The following is a 17,971-nucleotide window of genomic DNA, read 5'->3' as shown; positions in this document are numbered from 1 at the left end:
CTTCCTTTTGATGAAGATATAGAACTTTCAGGTCTGCCAGCGCTGTGTTTTCTGCCATGATGATAATGGACAGAACCTCACAACCTGTAAACTAGCCCCAATGAAATGTCCTTTATAAGAATTGCTTTGGACATGGTGTCTCTTCACAGCAATAGAAACCATAACTAAAGTAAGGGTTTTATTTTATTTTGGAAAAGATTTATTTTTAAAATTATGTATAGGGCTGGAGAGATGGCTCAATGGTTAAGAGCACTGACTGCTCTTCCAGAGGTCCTGAGTTCAAATCCAAGCAACCACATGGTGGCTCACAACCATCTGTAATGAGATCTGATGCTCTCTTCTGGTGTCTGAAGACAGCTACAGTGTACTTACATATAATAAATAAATAAATGTTAAAAAAAACCAAACCAAAATCATGTTGCGATAGACACCTAGTAAATAAAAACTCTTGTATTCCTGAAGGCTTTATTGCCTTTCCCAGTAGATATGTGTCACAAAATGACGAGACCCAACAAGAAGTGGTTAGAAAAAGATTTCAAAGCCAAGGCCAAAGTTGGATACTGTCCTCGTCACTAAATTCTTTGATAATCTCATGTTTTCTCTTGAAGTTGTATGTGAATGTTACTTTCTATTCCACAACCAAGTTGCTTATTTACTCACAGGAAGCTTACTGGCCCATGTGAGTCCCCACCCCTGTAATCCCAGCAGCCGGGTGGTGGAGGCAGGCCTACTTCCTCCCTCCCTGCTGAGACTTGCTTATCCTAAATCTTTCCTGATTCTAGTTTTTCTGTGGGGGTGTATCTTGGTATGTCGCGGCTTCAAAGATTTCACTGTTCTTTAAGTGACTGAATGAAGTTTTAGGAAGGAATTAAGGGGCTAGTTTTCTTAGCTTGGTAGTTTTAGAACAAAGCCATTGAGGCTGGTCGTTGCCCAGTCGGTTGCATGCATTCACAGTAGCTCTGAGTTTGATCCCTTGCATTGCGTAAACCAGGAATGTTGGCATATATCTGAAATTTCAGCACTTGGGAGGCAGTTAAAAAAATTAGAAGTTTAAGGTCATCCTCAGCTACATAGTTTACCAGGATGGAATACATGATCTTCTGTCTCAGAAAACAGCTCCTCCCCAACAAATAAAAATATTCCTTTAATGTAAACAGTCCCTTAAATGCAAACATATAACCACGCGATGGAAGACAAGGGCTCCCCGAAAGCTGTTCTTTGACTACTATTGTGCACTCCATCTCCAATAAATAAATATATAAAAAGTAAAAAAGAGGGGTTGGGGATTTAGCTCAGTGGTAGAACGCTTGCCTAGCAAGTGCAAGGCCCTGGGTTCGGTTCTCAGCTCTGGGGGAAAAAAAGTAAAAAAGATTTGTCCACTTAAGAACTTCTGGCAGCTGCTACAGAGGACTGCCTTTGCAGCACGTGTACGGGGAGGGGAAGGAAGCCACCTGGGAACCCGCCTTAGAGGAAGTCAGTCTCAGATCCCAAATTGGGCGTCTCTGTTAGGATCGCTCACGTATTCCGTGTCCTACAGACGTAGCAACACTCTTGTTGCCAAGGCTGTGCGCAACTCCCGCCTCGGGGCGGGGCCGCGGGGAGCGCGCGCCTCCTGACGTCATCACCGCGCGCCGCCTGAGCTTCTGCTACTTCGCGGGAGAAGTTGTTGGCGCCAATGTATTCCGAGCGGCGATAACGGATACCCCTCCAGCCGCGGGCCTGCCCACCTGCTCCTGTTCGGTCGTGGGGCTGCGATGGTGAGCCACCCGGGAGGCGGTGCAACTACAGAGACTTTGCAGGCGGGGTGTGAACGGGACGCCGCCGCGGTGCTGGGTGGGGAGGACCATGCAGAGTGCTCCGAGGGGCCCCGTTTAGGGTTCGGGGCGCACCAGGGACGCAGCGTGCAGGGATGTGGCTGCTACGCGGCACTTTCACACCCCACCTCCCGACTCTTCGGGGAAGGGAGGAAGAAGAATTTGGACGGGGCGTTAAAAGTTACTTTCGTGTCCAGCATTGTACCAAATCTCTGTTGGAATGCTTCCTTAAGTCGTGACTTCAAGCTTTGCGAGGAAGAATGTGACGCTTGCCTTTCTCAGGGAGAAGTTGCTCGGTCCTTCAGGTTGAATCAGCTTCCTGAAGTACGTCTCAGCCGTTTAGAGAGCTGATGACACAAGGAAGTTGTTTTACTTTGTTTAGAATAATTTATAGGACTTGAACGGATAACCTGGTTTACCAGGAATAAAAAACACGGACGTTATGTATTTGACAGTTGTCATCTCTTATCACCTGTTACAAAAAGTAGTTTTTTAAAAAAACCCTCTGTTCCAACTTCAATACTGGCATAGGAGATAGTTACAAGTTTGAAATCATCTTTAACATACAGAACAACTGAAGATGTTGAGCTAATCCACAAGATATTTAACAATCACATATATAACACACACACACACAAGTATACATGTATATATACTTTTATTATTAAGCTTGTCAGAACACCAGCATTCAAGGGAGAAAAGTTATACCAAATTGGAAAAAATTTCAGCTCTGTTTTTAATTCTTGGGGAGAGAAGATAGTGATGGTAGTCACTGGGAGTCAGCCTTTTTATTTTCTGGATCATGTGTGAGTTGTTTGCTTTAAATACCTTCTAGAAATTCATCTGAAGTGTTGCTCTAACAAAGATTTATTCCTATTTTAGTCATGTGTGTCTCTGTGTTTGTGTATGCATACATGTGTTTGAGGGCCCATGTTGGCCAGAGGAGGGTGTCAGACCCTCTGGAGCTGGAGTTACAGGTGGTTTTGCATGGCTTGCTGTGGGTGTTATTTATGGAAGTCAGGACCTCTGCAATGAACGGTATGCACTGCTAACCACTGAACCATCTCTTCAGCCCCCAAGTTCATTAAATTTTTATTTAACTTGTAGTGTGTATATTTTGCCTGAATATATTTCTGTGAGTATACATGCCTGGTGCCATCAGAGGCCAGAAGAGGGTGTCGAACCCTTTGGAATTAGAGTTGAACTCATGTCCTCTGAAAGACAGCAAGTACTCTAACCACTGAGACATCTCTCCAGTCATTCCTTTGCAGTTCATAGGTGGCGCATGCCTTTAATCACAGCAGTTGGGACACAGAGGCAGGCAGATCTCTATAGGTTCGAGGCCAGCCTGCTCTATTGAGTGAGTTCCGGTATAGTCAAGGCTACACAGAGAAATTCTGTTTTGAAAAACTTAAAAAAAATTATGAGTGTTTTGTCTGCATGCATGTATGTGCTGCACATGCAGTCCTGGTCCCAAGAAGGTCAGAAGAGTACGGAACTGGAGTCATAGATGGGTGTGAACCATCATATGGGTGATGGAAACTGAAGTCAGGTTCTTTGCAAGAGAACCAAGTGTTCCCACTCACTGAACCATATCTCAAACCTCCCAAGTTCATTTTGTTTTGTTTTTGTTTGTTTTATTTTTTGAGACAGGGTCTCTACGTAGTCCAGGCTGTTCTAGAGCTTACTATGTAGAGCAGGCTGGACTTGAACTCACAGCGATGTTTCTGCCTCTGCCTCCTGAGTACTGAGATTAAAGTCCTTTGCTTTCATGCTCAGCTCCAAGTTCATTTTGAAGGAGAATTTTGGGTAATAGTATCATGTATCAGGTCTTGAAATTAAAATGTTTATAGATTAGGCCCATCTGAACTCATGATCCTCTTGCCTCAACTTGTAGGCCCTCCACAGTCAAGTTTTATAACAGTAAAGATACCTTTTAAACAGTTTGCCATACAACTAGTAGGTGGTTAAACTAGAGAACCTAGGCATTTTTGACCACTACATTATTCTGCCTCCCTAAAACGATCAGCGTTACATTTTGGAATTTAGGTATTTGGTATTGTGGAAAGTTAATGAGATTTTGATGATGGAGTATGAGGTAAAGACTGTTTAATAGTTAATATTAGTATCTAGACCTGTACAAGTAGATTAACTTCTGTGACTCTCACACTTCCAAGTGCTAGATTACTGGTGTGAACTGGACCCCAGGAAGTAGCTTAATTTCTTGGTTTCTACTTGCAAAAAGGATGCAATGAATGATAACTACCTCGAATAACTTAACGTTAAAAATATTTATTTACTATATGTGTATAAGTGTGTGATGGCATAGTTGTAGAGGACCTAGGTTCCGTTTCTAGAACCCATATGATAGCTTATAGCAACCTGGACCTCTTAAGTTAATTAAAAAAGTTTAAATACACACACACACACACACACACACACACACACACACACAATTTTATGTGTTTAAGGGTTTGCATGCATGCATGTATACCATGTATGTTTGGATGCCTGAGGAGGGCAGAAGAGGGTGTTAAATAAATTTCCTGAAACTGGAGTTTCAGGTTGCTGTGAGTTGCCATGTGGGTGCTGGGAACTGAACCTGGGTTCTCTATAAGAGCAGCAAGTGCTGTTAACTGTTGAGCCACCTCTTCAGCCTTCTTTAATCGATTATGTGCAGAATTAAATCAAGTTAAGGGCCAGAGATATGGTTCCGTTGGCATAGTGCCTACCTTACAAGCATGGGGACTTGAGTTTGGGTCCTCAGCACTCAAATATGCAGGTGTAGTTGTTTGCATTTGTCACCCCAATTTTGAGGGAGGGATCCCTGGAGCTCATGACCAGCCAGCCTCTCTGAATCATCTGCTGCTGGTTCAGTGAGAGAAACAGTGTATGTACAGCTTTGATTCTGGAGCTTGGCATGTAGTAGGCATATAGTTGTTCCAACTGCAGTAATCTGCCTTTCAGAAAGGATACTAGAAAATCACATACGGTTTTGTTTTTGAGACTGGGCCTTGCTGTGTATCCCTGAGTGATCTGGAACTGCTATGTAAATCAGGCTGGCTTTGAACTAAGAGATACTTCTGCTTCTCCTCTGTTGTCTCTGATGGGATCAAAAGTATGCACACCACCATGTCCAGTCTGTCCTTTCTTTTTTTTTTTTTTTTTGTTTCCCCTCCCCAGTCTGTCCTTTCTATTTAGTGAAACATTTCGTAGGTGTTTACATCAGTTTTTAAGGGCATAAAAGGCTGGGTGTGCTCTTAACCATACTTATGAAGCAGAGGCAGAAGGGTCAGGAGTTAAAGTTCAGTCTTTACACAGTTTTACACAGGTCCCTGTCAGCCTGCAGTTCATGAGACCCTATCTCAGAAAATTAGGAGAAAAGAAAGGATGGGGCACCATAGATGCTTCTGATGGTAGGTGAACTTTCTGAGCATTCACGCTCTTTGGGCTTTCCTTTTTCTCTCGGTGTCTGTGTATGTAGAGGCAGAGGAAGACAGTGGCTCTGCTGCTTAGTGCCTCTCTGCCTTATCTTCTTGAGATTGAGTCTCTCATTGACCCAGCTTGCTGTTTTCTTCTGGGACAGCAAATTCCAGGGATCCTCATGCCTCTGCCTCCCTTAGTGCTAAGAGTGCCTGCTGCTCCTGCAGAGGGGACTCTGGTTCTCTTCTTAGCACCCATATCAGGTGGCTAACAGCTACCTGTAACTCCGACCCCAAGGGATTCAAAGTACCTGATCCTGGAGGGCACTTGTACTCATGTACACATACATACATATAAAATACATACATACACACATGTATTTGGGGTGGGATAGATGGCTCAGCTGTTAAAAGCTCTTGTTGCTCTTATAGAGGACCTGGGTTTGATTCTGAGCAGCCACATGGAAGCTCACAACCATCTGTGGCTCCAGTTTGAGGAGGATTCAGTCTTCTGAGCTTCAAGGGCACTAGGCATTTACGTGGTATGCATGCATACGCACAGGCAAAACAGTTATTCACATAAAAAGATAAAGGAAATGTTTAATAAATTTATACATTATATTGGTATTCAATTTGGTCCTCTAGCAGTTATCACAAAAAGAAGCCTAACTGAACACCAGAATAAATTTCAATTTAATGAGTGTTTATCGAACACCTGTGCATAAGTTATATTATAGGACAATAGTTCTTAACTTACTTGGGCCACAGTTCCCCTTAAGAAATGTGGTGAGAGGTATGCAAATTTTCTGACCGGCAGAAATGCATATAGACACGTAACAGCATTTTAGGGACTTTCCTCCCTTCTGAAGCTCATCTGTGGATAGAGATTCACTTTTGCTCTGGGAGTTGTTGAATTTGAGGTCTCCAGCTTTTTGACTTTTGACAGAGGTATCAGATAATTCAATAGTCTATTACAAAACAGGTGCCTAAGCCAGTCTTGGTGGCACATACCTTTAATCTTGGCACCTAAGAGGCAGAGGCAGGCTGATCTCTATGAGTTCAAGGCCAACCTGGTCGGATCTACAAAGAGAGTCCAGGGTAGCCAGGGTTCTGTTACAGAGTAATCCTGTTTCAGAAAAACAAACAAAACCTAGCAAAACAGACAAAAGCCAGATAACCCTCATTCAAAAAAATAGAGAATAAACTTGGATGTTTACATTTCATACCTGATATAAAACAGGGATGAATAAAGAATAAAAAGCTAAGGCAGGAGGATCTCTGAGTTCAAGGCTAGGGTGGTCTATAGAGTGAGTTCCAGAACAGCCAGAGCTCTACAGAGAAACCTTGTTTTGAAAAACCAAAACCAAAAGAAAAGAAAAGAAATAGAGTTTTGCATTTTAGTGGTTTATAAAGTAAAAGCTTATTAAATATTTGATTAGCTTTTGTGAAATATGATAATTTTTCTTGTGAATTTGGTGGGCCATTTAGAATGTTAAACAATGTTTTTATTCCCTTGCTAATTTTAAAACAGAGAAGTAAGACCAATGTGTACTGCCGAGGCAGCTGCTCTGCAGAGCATCAAAGGCAAATGACAGTCACATGATTTGTGCCTTCCCTCCTTTCTCATCTCCCTCTGTCTTAGTCAGATTAAAAATTAGAAAACGTACCCGGCTCCTTTTTAGTACCTGACCCAAGTCTGGTAATTTAGTTTGATCTGTGTTTACCATAATTGTATTTGCAACACTTCTTTCTAATCAAGTCATCTTGCAGGATTGTTAATTATACCCTGAAGATGGGAACTGCCACTCTGTCCCTGTTCCCGCTTTTCTCTCTGTTGTTTCAGCAAGTAGTCCAGGGGTCTGAATTTGCCTCAGACTCCCTAGGTCTGGAATTGAAGTATTGATTAGCAATTTCCCCCTTATATTTAGGACAGTCTTCAATTTAAATATTTATTTATATATTTACTTTTAGATTTGTTTATTTATTTATATGAGTACACTGTCACTGTCTTCAGACACACCAAAAGAGGGCATCAGATCCTATTACAGATGGTTGTGAGCTGGGAATTGAACTCAGGACCTCTGAAAGAGTAGTGCGTGTGTTCTTAACCACTGAGCCATCTCTCCAGCCCTAAATATTTATTTTTATTTACATGTATTTGTGTGTGTCTGAGTGAATGCCATATGTGTGAATGGCCCTTGGAGGCTAGAGTTACAGGTGATTGACTATAAACCTCTTGACAGGAATGCAGGAAATAACTCAGGTCCCGAAGAATAGAAAGTGTCTTAACTGTGAGTTATCTCTCCAGTCCCAACCTTCAATCAATCAGTCGGTCAATATACTTATTTATGGGTTTTCGTGACAGGGTTTCTCTGTTTAGTTCTGACCAGGCTGGCTGGGAACTCTGAGATTTGGCTTCCCTGCCTCCTGAGTGCTGGGGTTAAAGGCCTGTACCACCACTGTTGGCCCACTCTTCGGTTTTAAAGCTTTCGCTAGAGAATGACTTCTTGGCATTCTCAGTTTCCTAGCAGGGCTAACAATTTCTAGGCTTGTTCTGTGGTTTAAACCCATTGACTTTATTTATTTACTACCTATGAGTCTCATATATCCCAGGCTGATGGGGAACTGAAAATGACTTTGAACTTCAGTTCCATCTACTGCCTGCCCCTTCTAAGTGCTAGGATTACAGGAATGTGTCGCCTTACCCAGCTACAATTTATTTATGACCAATTACACCTATTTACTGATTTATTTTATTAATTTATTGTGTGTGTGTACGTGCCTGCCATAGTACATGTGTGGAGGTCAAGGCAAGTTATAGGTGTGGGTCTTGGGAATTGAACTTAGGTATCAGGTTTGGTGACAAACACCTTCACCCGCTGAGCCATTACACTAGTTCTCCTGTCCCTTGCCTCTACTCCCGCCTCTTCAGTGCTGGAGAATGAACCTAAGGCCTTATGGATTATAGGCAAACACTTTATCCTTAGTTACATCCCACACCTGTATTTGGAGTTTTGTATGTGTGTTTGGTTTTGAATATTTCTGGGGAAATATAACTCATCAGGCTTATGAAAGTTTAAAGATGTCTGGTGTGCTGGTCGAAGACCATGTGTCTTGTTTCTTTGGCTCATATACACATTTTTTGGAACATTTTCTGAATGGGCTACTTGTCACGGACAGTCTCTGTAAGGGGAGATGCCACAGGGCAGAGAATTGCTCTGCAGTGTCTGGCATATGTTAACATTTCCATAAATACTTGATGTGTGAATAAACTAATTCCAATAAAGATATCAATGAGGTAAGAGTTACTGTCATTTTGTAGTGTAGCAGCTCTCAACTTGTTGGGTCAGAACCCCTTGGGGGGGTTGTTGAACTACCCTTTCATGGGAGTCACTGAAGACCATTGGAAAACAGATTTACGTTATGATTCATAATGGTAGCAACATTAGTTATCAAGACGTAGCATGTTAGGAAGGTTGAGAACCACTGTTCTAGAGAGATGGCTCAGTAGTTAAGAGCCCTTGCTGCTCTTGCAGAGGACCCAGGTTCAGTTCCCAGTGCCCACATTAGAGGCTCATAACCTTCCCCTAACTCTGTATCCAGGAAACTGAGGCACCAGGCACATATGTGATATATACACATATATGCAGGCAAACCCTCATACTCATTAAATAAATTTATTAAAAGTCATTTTATTCATGACTTAAAACATTTCATGATTGGGTATGGTGACAGTACACACCTTTAATCTCAGCACTCAGAAGGCAGAGCAGAGGCTCCTGAGGCTGAGGTGGACATAGCCAACTCCAGACCAGTCAGGGCTACATGTGGAACCTTGGTTCATTTTAGTTTTTTTTCATGACTGTAAGGTAGCCTATAGAAACATGGTGTTTTACTATATTATATTGTAGGTCTGTTTTAGGTTTGAACTTAAGTCACATAGTTGAAGTTTGATATTTTTGAATTAGAAATAATTTGCAAAATGTTAACCTCTAGAAGAATAAAAACAATAATCACAGTATGTTAGCTATGGTGAATGTCAGAATTCTGAAAAAAAGCAGGCACACTCAGTCTCAGACACTTCACTTAGCCCACCTTAGCCAGTGTGAAAAGAACCTTACAGTTTTAAACCTGAGTTAGATAATTATTTTTATGTTGTGCTCAGTTTGTTTTTAATTTGTAATTTTGGATCAGGAACCTGAAAATGTCTATGATGAGTATTTATGAGACTATTATATCCTCTGAATTTTTCATTGTCACCTGGTGATGTACCCCTTTAATCCCAGCACTTGGGAGACAGAAGCAGGTGGATCCCTGTGAGTTTGAGGCCACCCTGGTCTAGCGAGTGAGTTCCTTGACAGCCAGGGCTACACAGACAAAGCCCCCAAACAAACAAACAATCAAACAAACTTTTTTTTCCATTGTTGAGAAGAGCCTGTTTCTCTTCCTGGCTGGGCTTCATTTTTTGGCTCAGCTTTTGTTCTCTGAGGACAGACCAGAGGGCAGATGGAGGCTCTGTGAGAGCGGAGGGGTTTTTTTTTTGTTTGTGCTTTTCTCTTTCCTGTGTCATTTCTTCTGATCCTGGCCTGTCCAAGGTGTTTAGAAGTCTGAATGAGGGATCTTGAGGGACCATAGAATAGTTTTCTTCCCAGAACCTGTTACAGCTGTGTCTTGTGCCCCTTGTAGTCATCTCGTGCTGCACTTGGTTATTAGCTCATGTGTCCTCCTCAGGGAAGTGCTTGAGGCAGTGCTGGACTTTGCTAAGTCAAGAATGTCTGCTGTGTATAGTGACAGTTTTGATTTCTAAAAAAAGTAATTTGTGTGGCTAAAAGCCAATTTTGAAGGAGAGGAAATGGCCTACTAAAAGTGAAAGTTGTTTTCGTCTTTTATAGCTACAATATGGTGATGTGACACAGGAGTCAGGCATGCGGATCTAATATAGAAGGTGAATTTTAATAATTTAGTTCAGAATAATACACAGTGCTAATTTCATCTCTCCTCTCTTTCTCTCTCTCTCTCTCTCTCTCTCTCTCTCTCTCTGTGTGTGTGTGTGTGTGTGTGTGTGTGTGTGTGTGTGTGTGTGTGTGTGGGGGGTGCAGCGTGGGTCCAAGTGTATGAGGAGTCCTGCTCTATTTCTCTCCACCTTATTCTTTTGAGCTAGGGTCTTTCACTGAACCCTGAGCTAGCCAGCCCCAGCAGTCCTCTTGTCTATGCTCCCATCTCAGTGCTGGGGTTACAGATGTGTGCACTCATGCTTGGATCTTTGTGTGGGGTTTGGAGATTTGAACTTAGGCCCTCTTGTTTGCATAGCATGCACTCTTACAGCTGAGTTGTCTCCGTAGCCTCCTCTTACATTTTCTTAAAACAAAAATAAGCAAATACAGTCATAGTAAAAATCCCAATCAAAGATTTTCTGGGGGAGGGGTATGGGACAGGGTCTTGCTGTCTAACCTTTTCTGGCCTGGTACTTGTTATGTAGCCCTGGCTGGCTTTGAACTTGGTAGTCCTGCTTTCAGCTTCCCCTATGCTGGGATTGCATATGTGTGCCACCACGCCTGGGTAAAGATTGTTTTAGTACACATAATATTATTTTGATTAGCAATTTATTAGTCATCTTGCATTGTTATTTTTTCTTTTGTTTTTCTGAAATAGGGGCTCACTATATAGTCTTAGTTCACCTGCAACCCACTATATAGACCAGGCTGACCTTGAACTTAAGAGATCTGTCTGCCCTAAGTACTAGGATTAAGGATGTGCATCACTATCAATAAGTTTTTTTTTAACTTATTTTTATTTTATGTGTGTGGATGTTATTGCCTGAGTGTGTCTATGTACCATGTGACTGTAGTGCCCATAAGAGGCTAAGAGAGGTGTTGGACTCTCTGGACCTGGACCCACAGATGGTTGTTAGCCACAATGTGACTGCTGAGATTCGAACCTAGGTCCTATGGAAGAGCAGCCAGTGCTCTTTAGTACTGAATCATCTCTCTTCCATTTAATAAAATTTAAAATTAATTGCTCTGCAGTGTCTGGCATATGTTAACATTTCCATAAATACTTGATGTGTGACTAAACTAATTCCAATAAAAATATCAATAAGGTAAGAGTTACTATCATTTTGTAGCGTAGCAGCTCTCAACTTGTTGGGTCAGAACCCCTTGCGGGGGGGGGGGTTGTTGAACTACCCTTTCATGGGAGTCACTGAAGGCCATGAAAAGTTTAAAAAGTATCAGGCCATCCCTGGTGGTGCAAGCTGTAATTGCAGCCACAGAGAGACTTCAAGCCCTGTTTAAGATTACAGAGTAACATTCAAGGCTAGCCTGGACATTTTAATGAACCTTGTCTCAAAGATAAGAAATGGATTGGGAATGGAGCTTAGTGTTAGAGTACTTGTCTAGTGTGGGCAGTCTAGACCTCAGGTTCAAGCCCTCAGAACTGTAAAAAGTTAAAAATTTATAATTCCTATTAGAAAAATATGGTTTGAACGAGTGCCCTGGTATCCAGCCATTGTAACAGTGTCAGGCTGTATTTGGTCAAGGGGTAGAGGTTAGTATCAAAGTGCAGTTCTGCTAGGGATGGCCAAGACTGTCTGTGCTCTTTAGATGAGAGTTGAGGAAAGGCTGCATCACTCTAAAGTTAACTGGACATTTACTGATGAGATTCATAAGCTTTGGGTGTTCAGATATTTGCCATATTTACCTGTTTCTCTGTCTGATGCGTCTGGAAAGGCCGCAGTCACGTCTGGGTCCTGCATAGTTGCAAGAACCTTTGGGGCACTCCTGCCATTCCAGGCACACATGCCTCCTGCTCCAGGCACCGCTCCAGGCACTGACCAGCATTAGTCCTGAGATGCCTTACAGAACACCTGATCTGAGCTCTGCCTCTTAACCCTTTCTATTCTGTTTTGACTCATTCTTTCATCAAAGGTTCTACAGTTTTCTAGGCCCACCCTTGAATTTCTCTCTCTCTAATTATTTTATTATTTATTATTATATTATTTATCTTTATTTTATGTACATTGGCATTTTGACTGCATGTATAAACATACATGAGGGTGTTGGATATCCTGGAACAGGAGTTAAAGACACTTGAGAGCTGTCATGTGGGTGCTCGGAATTGAACCTGGGTCCTCTGGAAGAGCAGCTAGTACTCTTAACTGCTGAACCATCTCTCCAGCCCTAGACGTATTATTTTTATATTATGTATATGTGTGCATCTCTGTAGGTATGTGCTTGTGAGTTCATGTGCCTGTTGTGGCCAGAAGAGGACTCTCATCCCCTGGAGCAAGAGTTACAGGGGGTTGTGAGCCTCCCTACGTGAGTGCTGGGAATAGAATTCAGGTCTTCTGCAAGAGCAGCACACACTTTAGCCACTGAGCTCTCTAGCACCTCCATCCTTGAATTTCTGTCGGGCCAGGACAAGATTGGAGACTGCTGCTTCCTACCTGCCCAGCAAGGTGTGATCGTCCCTTCCCACTGTGAGGCTGAGTGAGTCAGGGATTGTTTTGCTGTCTCTGTCACTGTCTTAGATGGCAGCATTACCTGTGTAATGTGGTGAGGAAGTGATCCTCCCAGGATACAGATGACCAAGTGGAGCTTTAGCTTATGGCAACTGTGAAGAAGTCCGGGCACAGGGTTACCAGTAGTCCTTTCCACTGGTCTACCCGTCTTCTTGCTTAGTTCTGCCTTTTCTACTTCTGATGCTGTCGTCTACCTCATGTAGACTTAAATAGCCTTGAATTGCTTCGATAGCTGATGCTGACCTGGAATTCCTGATCCTCCAGTGGCCCGCCTTCAGAATGCTAGGGATTGCACTCGTGCATCTCCATGCCTAGTTTCATCCTCATTTCTCTCTTTCCCTTCTTCTTCCCCTGCCCTCCTTTCCCTCTCCCATCCCCTCCCCCTATCTTCTCATCTTTCCCCACTCCTTCCTTTCTTTTGAGATAAGAGCTTTCTGTGACATCCTGACTGGTCTGGAACTCACTATTTTGTACTTGAACTCACAGAAAGACACTTGCTTTCACTCGGATTAAAGGTGGCGTCACCACACCTGCCCCCCACCTCCTCCTCTCTTTCCTTTTTTTTTTTTGAGACAAGGTCTCCATTATGTAGCTCTGGCTGTCCTAGAGCTCACTGTGTAGACCAGGCTGGCTCTGAAATGATTAAAGGCATGTGCCACCTTTCCATGTCTTGAGGCACTTCTCTGTCTAGTCACTTACACCGTCATTGTCAACTTTGAGATCACTTTGCTTTAGATGGCTTTATGTTTTTCCTCCTTCCTTGTTCCTTCTTTGATATGTCTTCTCATTTAGCGTTATCACTAGCAGGTAGTCCTTCACCCAGCCGGTGCTGTTCGTTCCCTGCATTGGCAGAGATCTGCTTGCATATTTTTATGAAGGCTTAAAGCTGGCTTCCTTGTTTTTCTGCTTATTGGTGAGCTTTGCCTGGGTGTCTGTGTTTGGGAGGTGAGAAGCAGAAGGCCTGGTTGACCCAAAGTGGTGTAAAAACAGATGTAACAGCACTGTCAACAGACAAGTCTCTCTGAGCCCAAGTGATCATTAAATATTGATCCCTGCTTATCTGGAGTTCAGGCCTTGTGTGTAGAACCTGTAGAAGTGTTGCCAAGCTTAAATTTTGATGACTACCACCTGATGTACCTGACAGTCATGGTAAGGCCAGCTTCAGGCGGTGTCCCTCAGGTCCTGTGCCAGGCGGTTCTGGTACTCTGATGGCCTTATGATTGCCATTGACTTCCCACCATACTGCCTTCGAGTCTTTAGATACTCACTTGTTTCCAAAGGAGCTTCACAAGAGCCTTTTTCTCATTTCTGCATCTTGAGTCCTCGGCACTATGCCATCCTTTAAGTGTATAGATCAAGTAGGTCAAGGGAAAAGTTGTTAGTGGTAGGTTATGTCTGTTTTTGCATAGTCCTTAGAGTTACGGGAATAGGCCAGTGTCACTAGGAGGTATCGCTAGGTGGTCAGAGTCGAGTGGAAGGTTGGACGGGATTTGGACATGGAAGATCAGCTTTCAGTCTTAGAGGTTTTAGGCGTGCTACCTAAATTGACAGAAGGATTTTTTTTTCCTGCGGATTTTCTCTGAGTAGCCCTGGCTATCCTGAATTTACTTCGTAGACCAGGATGGCCTCTAACTCACAGAGATCCATCTGAGTAGCCCTGACTATCCTCACTTTGTAAACCAGGCTGGCCCCAACTCAGAGAGATCCATCTGTCTCTGCTTCCCTAGTAAGTGTTGAATTTCTCAAGACCTTGTTTTGTCTTATCTGTTCTACTTCCTCATTTAAAATGGGGTTATCTTCTAATTTTTTTTTAAAGATTTATTTCTTTATTACATATAAGTACACAGTAGCTGTCTTCAGACACACAGAAGAGGGTATCAGATCTCATTACAGATGGTTGTGAGCCACCATGTGGTTGCTGGGAATTGAACTTAGGACCTCTGGAAGAGCAGTTAGTGCTCTTAACCACTGAGCCATCTCTCCAGCCCATGTTCTAATTTTATTTACCATATTTAACTGTTTACCTCACAGGCTCATCAAAAGACATGTCTATGTCCAGTTGCTGTAAGTAAGACATGAGAAATTTACTTACTTTTCATTATCTCTGCTAAAATGTAACTTTTGTGTGAGTTTTGCCTGATTTTTTTGTCTTGCTTGAATTTCCCTGTTTTTTAAACTAATAATCACCAAGGGAAAAAGGGGGGGGGGTCACACTGAGCTGCTCCCACCTCCAGATCCCTCCCCCTTCCTTTCTGCCTGGAATTCTCTATGTAGAGTAGGCTGGCCTTGAACTCATAGAGCTCTGTCTGCCTTTGTCTCCCAAGTGAGAGGATTAAAGATGTGTGCTGCTACACACAGCTCCTTTATACTTTATTAAAATTTGTTTTTAAAAATTGTGTGTGTGTGTGTGTGTGTGTGTGTGTGTGTGTGTGTGTGCATGTGCATGTGAGATCAGGTCACCTGGGAGGCCAGAGAGGGTTTTGGATCTGTTGGAAGTGGAGTTACAAAGTTGTGAGCCATGAGATATGAGATCCAAACTCAGGTCCTCTGCAAGAGCAGTATATGCTTGTCTATCCTCTCTCATTTCTTTTAGAAATGTCATCATAGGGCAAAAGGTATGTGCATGTTTTGTTGGTATTTACATTTCTTTTATAATTTCCCTATAGCTTTTATTAGCTTTTATTCCGTTTTCTGTTTGGTTGTCTTTCATTGATTTGTAGAAGCCCATATTTTTTTTTTTTTTTTCAGCTGGGCACCCGAACCCAGGGCCTTGCGCTTGCTAGGCAAGCGCTCTACCACTGAGCTAAATCCCCAACCCCCATTATATATTTCTTGTACATATTTTTGTGTATGATATCTTTTGTTTCACTTTCTGTAGTCAGAATTTTTAGTTAATTAATTTTTTTTGAGTTATGGGCTCGCTTATGCAGTTCACACTGGCTTTGAACTGGTCTTCCTGCTTCCCCTTCCTGAATGCACCACACCTGCCTTTATGTGGTGCTGGGCTGGGACCCAGGCCTTCATGCCTGGTAGGGTGGCACTCTGCTCATTAAACCACATGTCCACTCCAACTTTCTGTTTTTAAGACAGGCACTTAACTCTGTGGTAGTTGGCTGGCATTGAACTTAACATTTCTTTGGCCTCAGCCTTCTGAGTGAGGTTACAGATGAGGTTACAGGCATGGCGGTGCCTGGGAAATCTGTCTTTATGGATGCTGGAACATCATATTAGTCCGCTTAGAAGGTCATTGTCAAAATTATAAAAGTAAATTTAAAAATAATTTCTTTTTCTTGGGTTGCCTGGATTAATTATTGAGAAAAGGCACTTGCAGTTAACCCTGTTGACCTGAGTTTGATTCCTGAGACCCATGTTGTGGAAGGAGCGAACTGATTCTTGAAAGTTGTCCTTGGACCTCCACAGATGTGTGCCCATGTACATGTTCACACATACAGAACAAATAAATGTGAAAAAAATTAGTTCTTTTTTAACTCACTTCTCAGCAGAACTCTCACTGGCAGCTGAGAGAGGGCCTGACCCTTTATTTGGTGTGTGACTTGGCCTGTTGTGCATTTCATTAAGGCATTGAGGACCTGGAACACTGGACAGGAAGTGTTACTTGGGAGAGTAAAGTGACTTGCAGAAGCTAAGTCACTCACCTTGCATGTTTATGCTTACGGCCTCACTGTCTCACAGTGGAAACAGTTCTACACCGGTGATGGGGCTAGCTTCCATTCTAGTGAAAACTTTGCAAAAGTGTACATTTAGTGTATATTAAGATAGATGAGGGTGCTGTCACCTTGGTGCTGTGGCAGTTTGGGGATTGAGGAGACGGGTGGAGTAAGAAAAGGATTGTGAGCAAAGTGCAGGGCAGACGTTCCTACATTTGCACGACTGTCCTGCCAGTCCTTTCATTCTCAATGTTTTGTTTTCTTTAGTCTGTGGTGTAAAAAACAAGTTGAAAACCAGAACCCTAATTATCATATTTTTCTATTTTGTTTCTTTCTGTGTATGTATGTGTGCATGTGCTATTGTATAGCTGGAGAAACCAGGACAGCTTGTGGGAGTTGGTTCTCTCCTTTCTCTGTGTAGTTTTTAGTTCTGAGGTCCTTGGGCTGACAGCAGGTGTCTTTACCCGCCAAGCTGTCTTGTTTGCTTCCTAATTATTAACTTAGGGTTTTGCTGTTTCTGTGGAGTCACTGGCACTGTCTCTTCTCTGTCCTTTTCTCTTTTTCTTTCCTTTGTATGTGTTTTTAAGAAACCCCCAGTTTGAGTGAAAAAATCACTGTACCATTTTAAAGAGTGAGACTGGTTAGAAACTGTCATTTCCTTCAGAAGCAATAAAGTAGTCAGCCTCAAGCTCAGTTCTTGGCAAATTATACCTATGACTGTGACTTTCTTTATTGCCATATTCTTCACCACTTGACACAGATGTCTGTTTTGGAGTTTTATAGCCAAGGGCTATAGGCTTGTTTTATTCACTTACTTTTAAATTATTTATTATTATTATTATTATTATTATTATTATTATTATTACTATTATTATATGTGTGTGTGTGAGAGAGAGAGAGGGAGAGAGAGAGAGAGAGAGAGAGAGAGAGAGAGGGAGGGAGAGAGAGAAAGAGAGATGCTTATGTGGGAGCACATATGCCACATACATGTGGTAGTTAGAGGACAACCTGTAGAGTTATTTCTTTGTTTCTACCTTTCCTTGGGCTCCAGAGACTGAGCTCAGCTTTTCCTTGCCGAGCCATTACATTGACTTCCTCTTTATGCATTTATTTGTTTGCTTATTTTTGAGACAGAAACTCTTATATCCTAAACGAGTCTGGAACTTGCCGTGTAGCTAAGGTTGGTCTTGAACTCCTGATGTTCCAGCCTCTACCCCTTGATTACAGACACATGCCACCAACCTGGCAGCAATACTTTTAAAACTTAGATCTAGTTAATAAATTAGAACTTTTTATATGGTGGGAGATCTGGAAAGGAAGATATGAAATCCTATACCTTTGCTTATAAATAGTTTATAAAATGGGATATTTCAGTGATGTGAGTAGATAATATCTCAAAATGAATTGAAGAAGTTTTTTGCTGAGCCAAAATAATAAGAGATGCATATTTAAATTTTATAAAGGGTAGGTATAATGAATGCGCTTTGCTTATCAGAAAACAGATTAAGGTATTAAGGGATTGTCCAAGATCACACAAGTAGAATGAAC

At 42.3% G+C, this 17,971-nt stretch overlaps 1 protein-coding gene across 4 annotated transcripts in view; it reads left to right on the top strand.

Annotated features, from left to right (window-relative positions):
• The first annotated feature begins 1,631 nt into the window (after positions 1 to 1,631).
• The window catches only part of Rfc1 (replication factor C subunit 1), a 73,717-nt gene continuing 57,377 nt past the window's right edge, over positions 1,632 to 17,971 (top strand). For all 4 annotated transcript variants that reach the window (XM_032916161.1, XM_032916160.1, XM_032916159.1 and 1 more), the window contains exon 1: positions 1,632 to 1,757. In XM_032916161.1, coding sequence (XP_032772052.1) covers positions 1,755 to 1,757 — 3 coding nt within the window. In that variant the 5' untranslated portion in view covers positions 1,632 to 1,754. The remainder of the gene's footprint in view (positions 1,758 to 17,971) is intronic.

Source organism: Rattus rattus, chromosome 11, assembly GCF_011064425.1.
Source record: "Rattus rattus isolate New Zealand chromosome 11, Rrattus_CSIRO_v1, whole genome shotgun sequence".
Lineage (NCBI taxonomy): Eukaryota > Metazoa > Chordata > Mammalia > Rodentia > Muridae > Rattus > Rattus rattus.
Note: the sequence above shows the minus strand (reverse complement) of the source record. Positions and strands in the feature narration are given on the sequence as shown.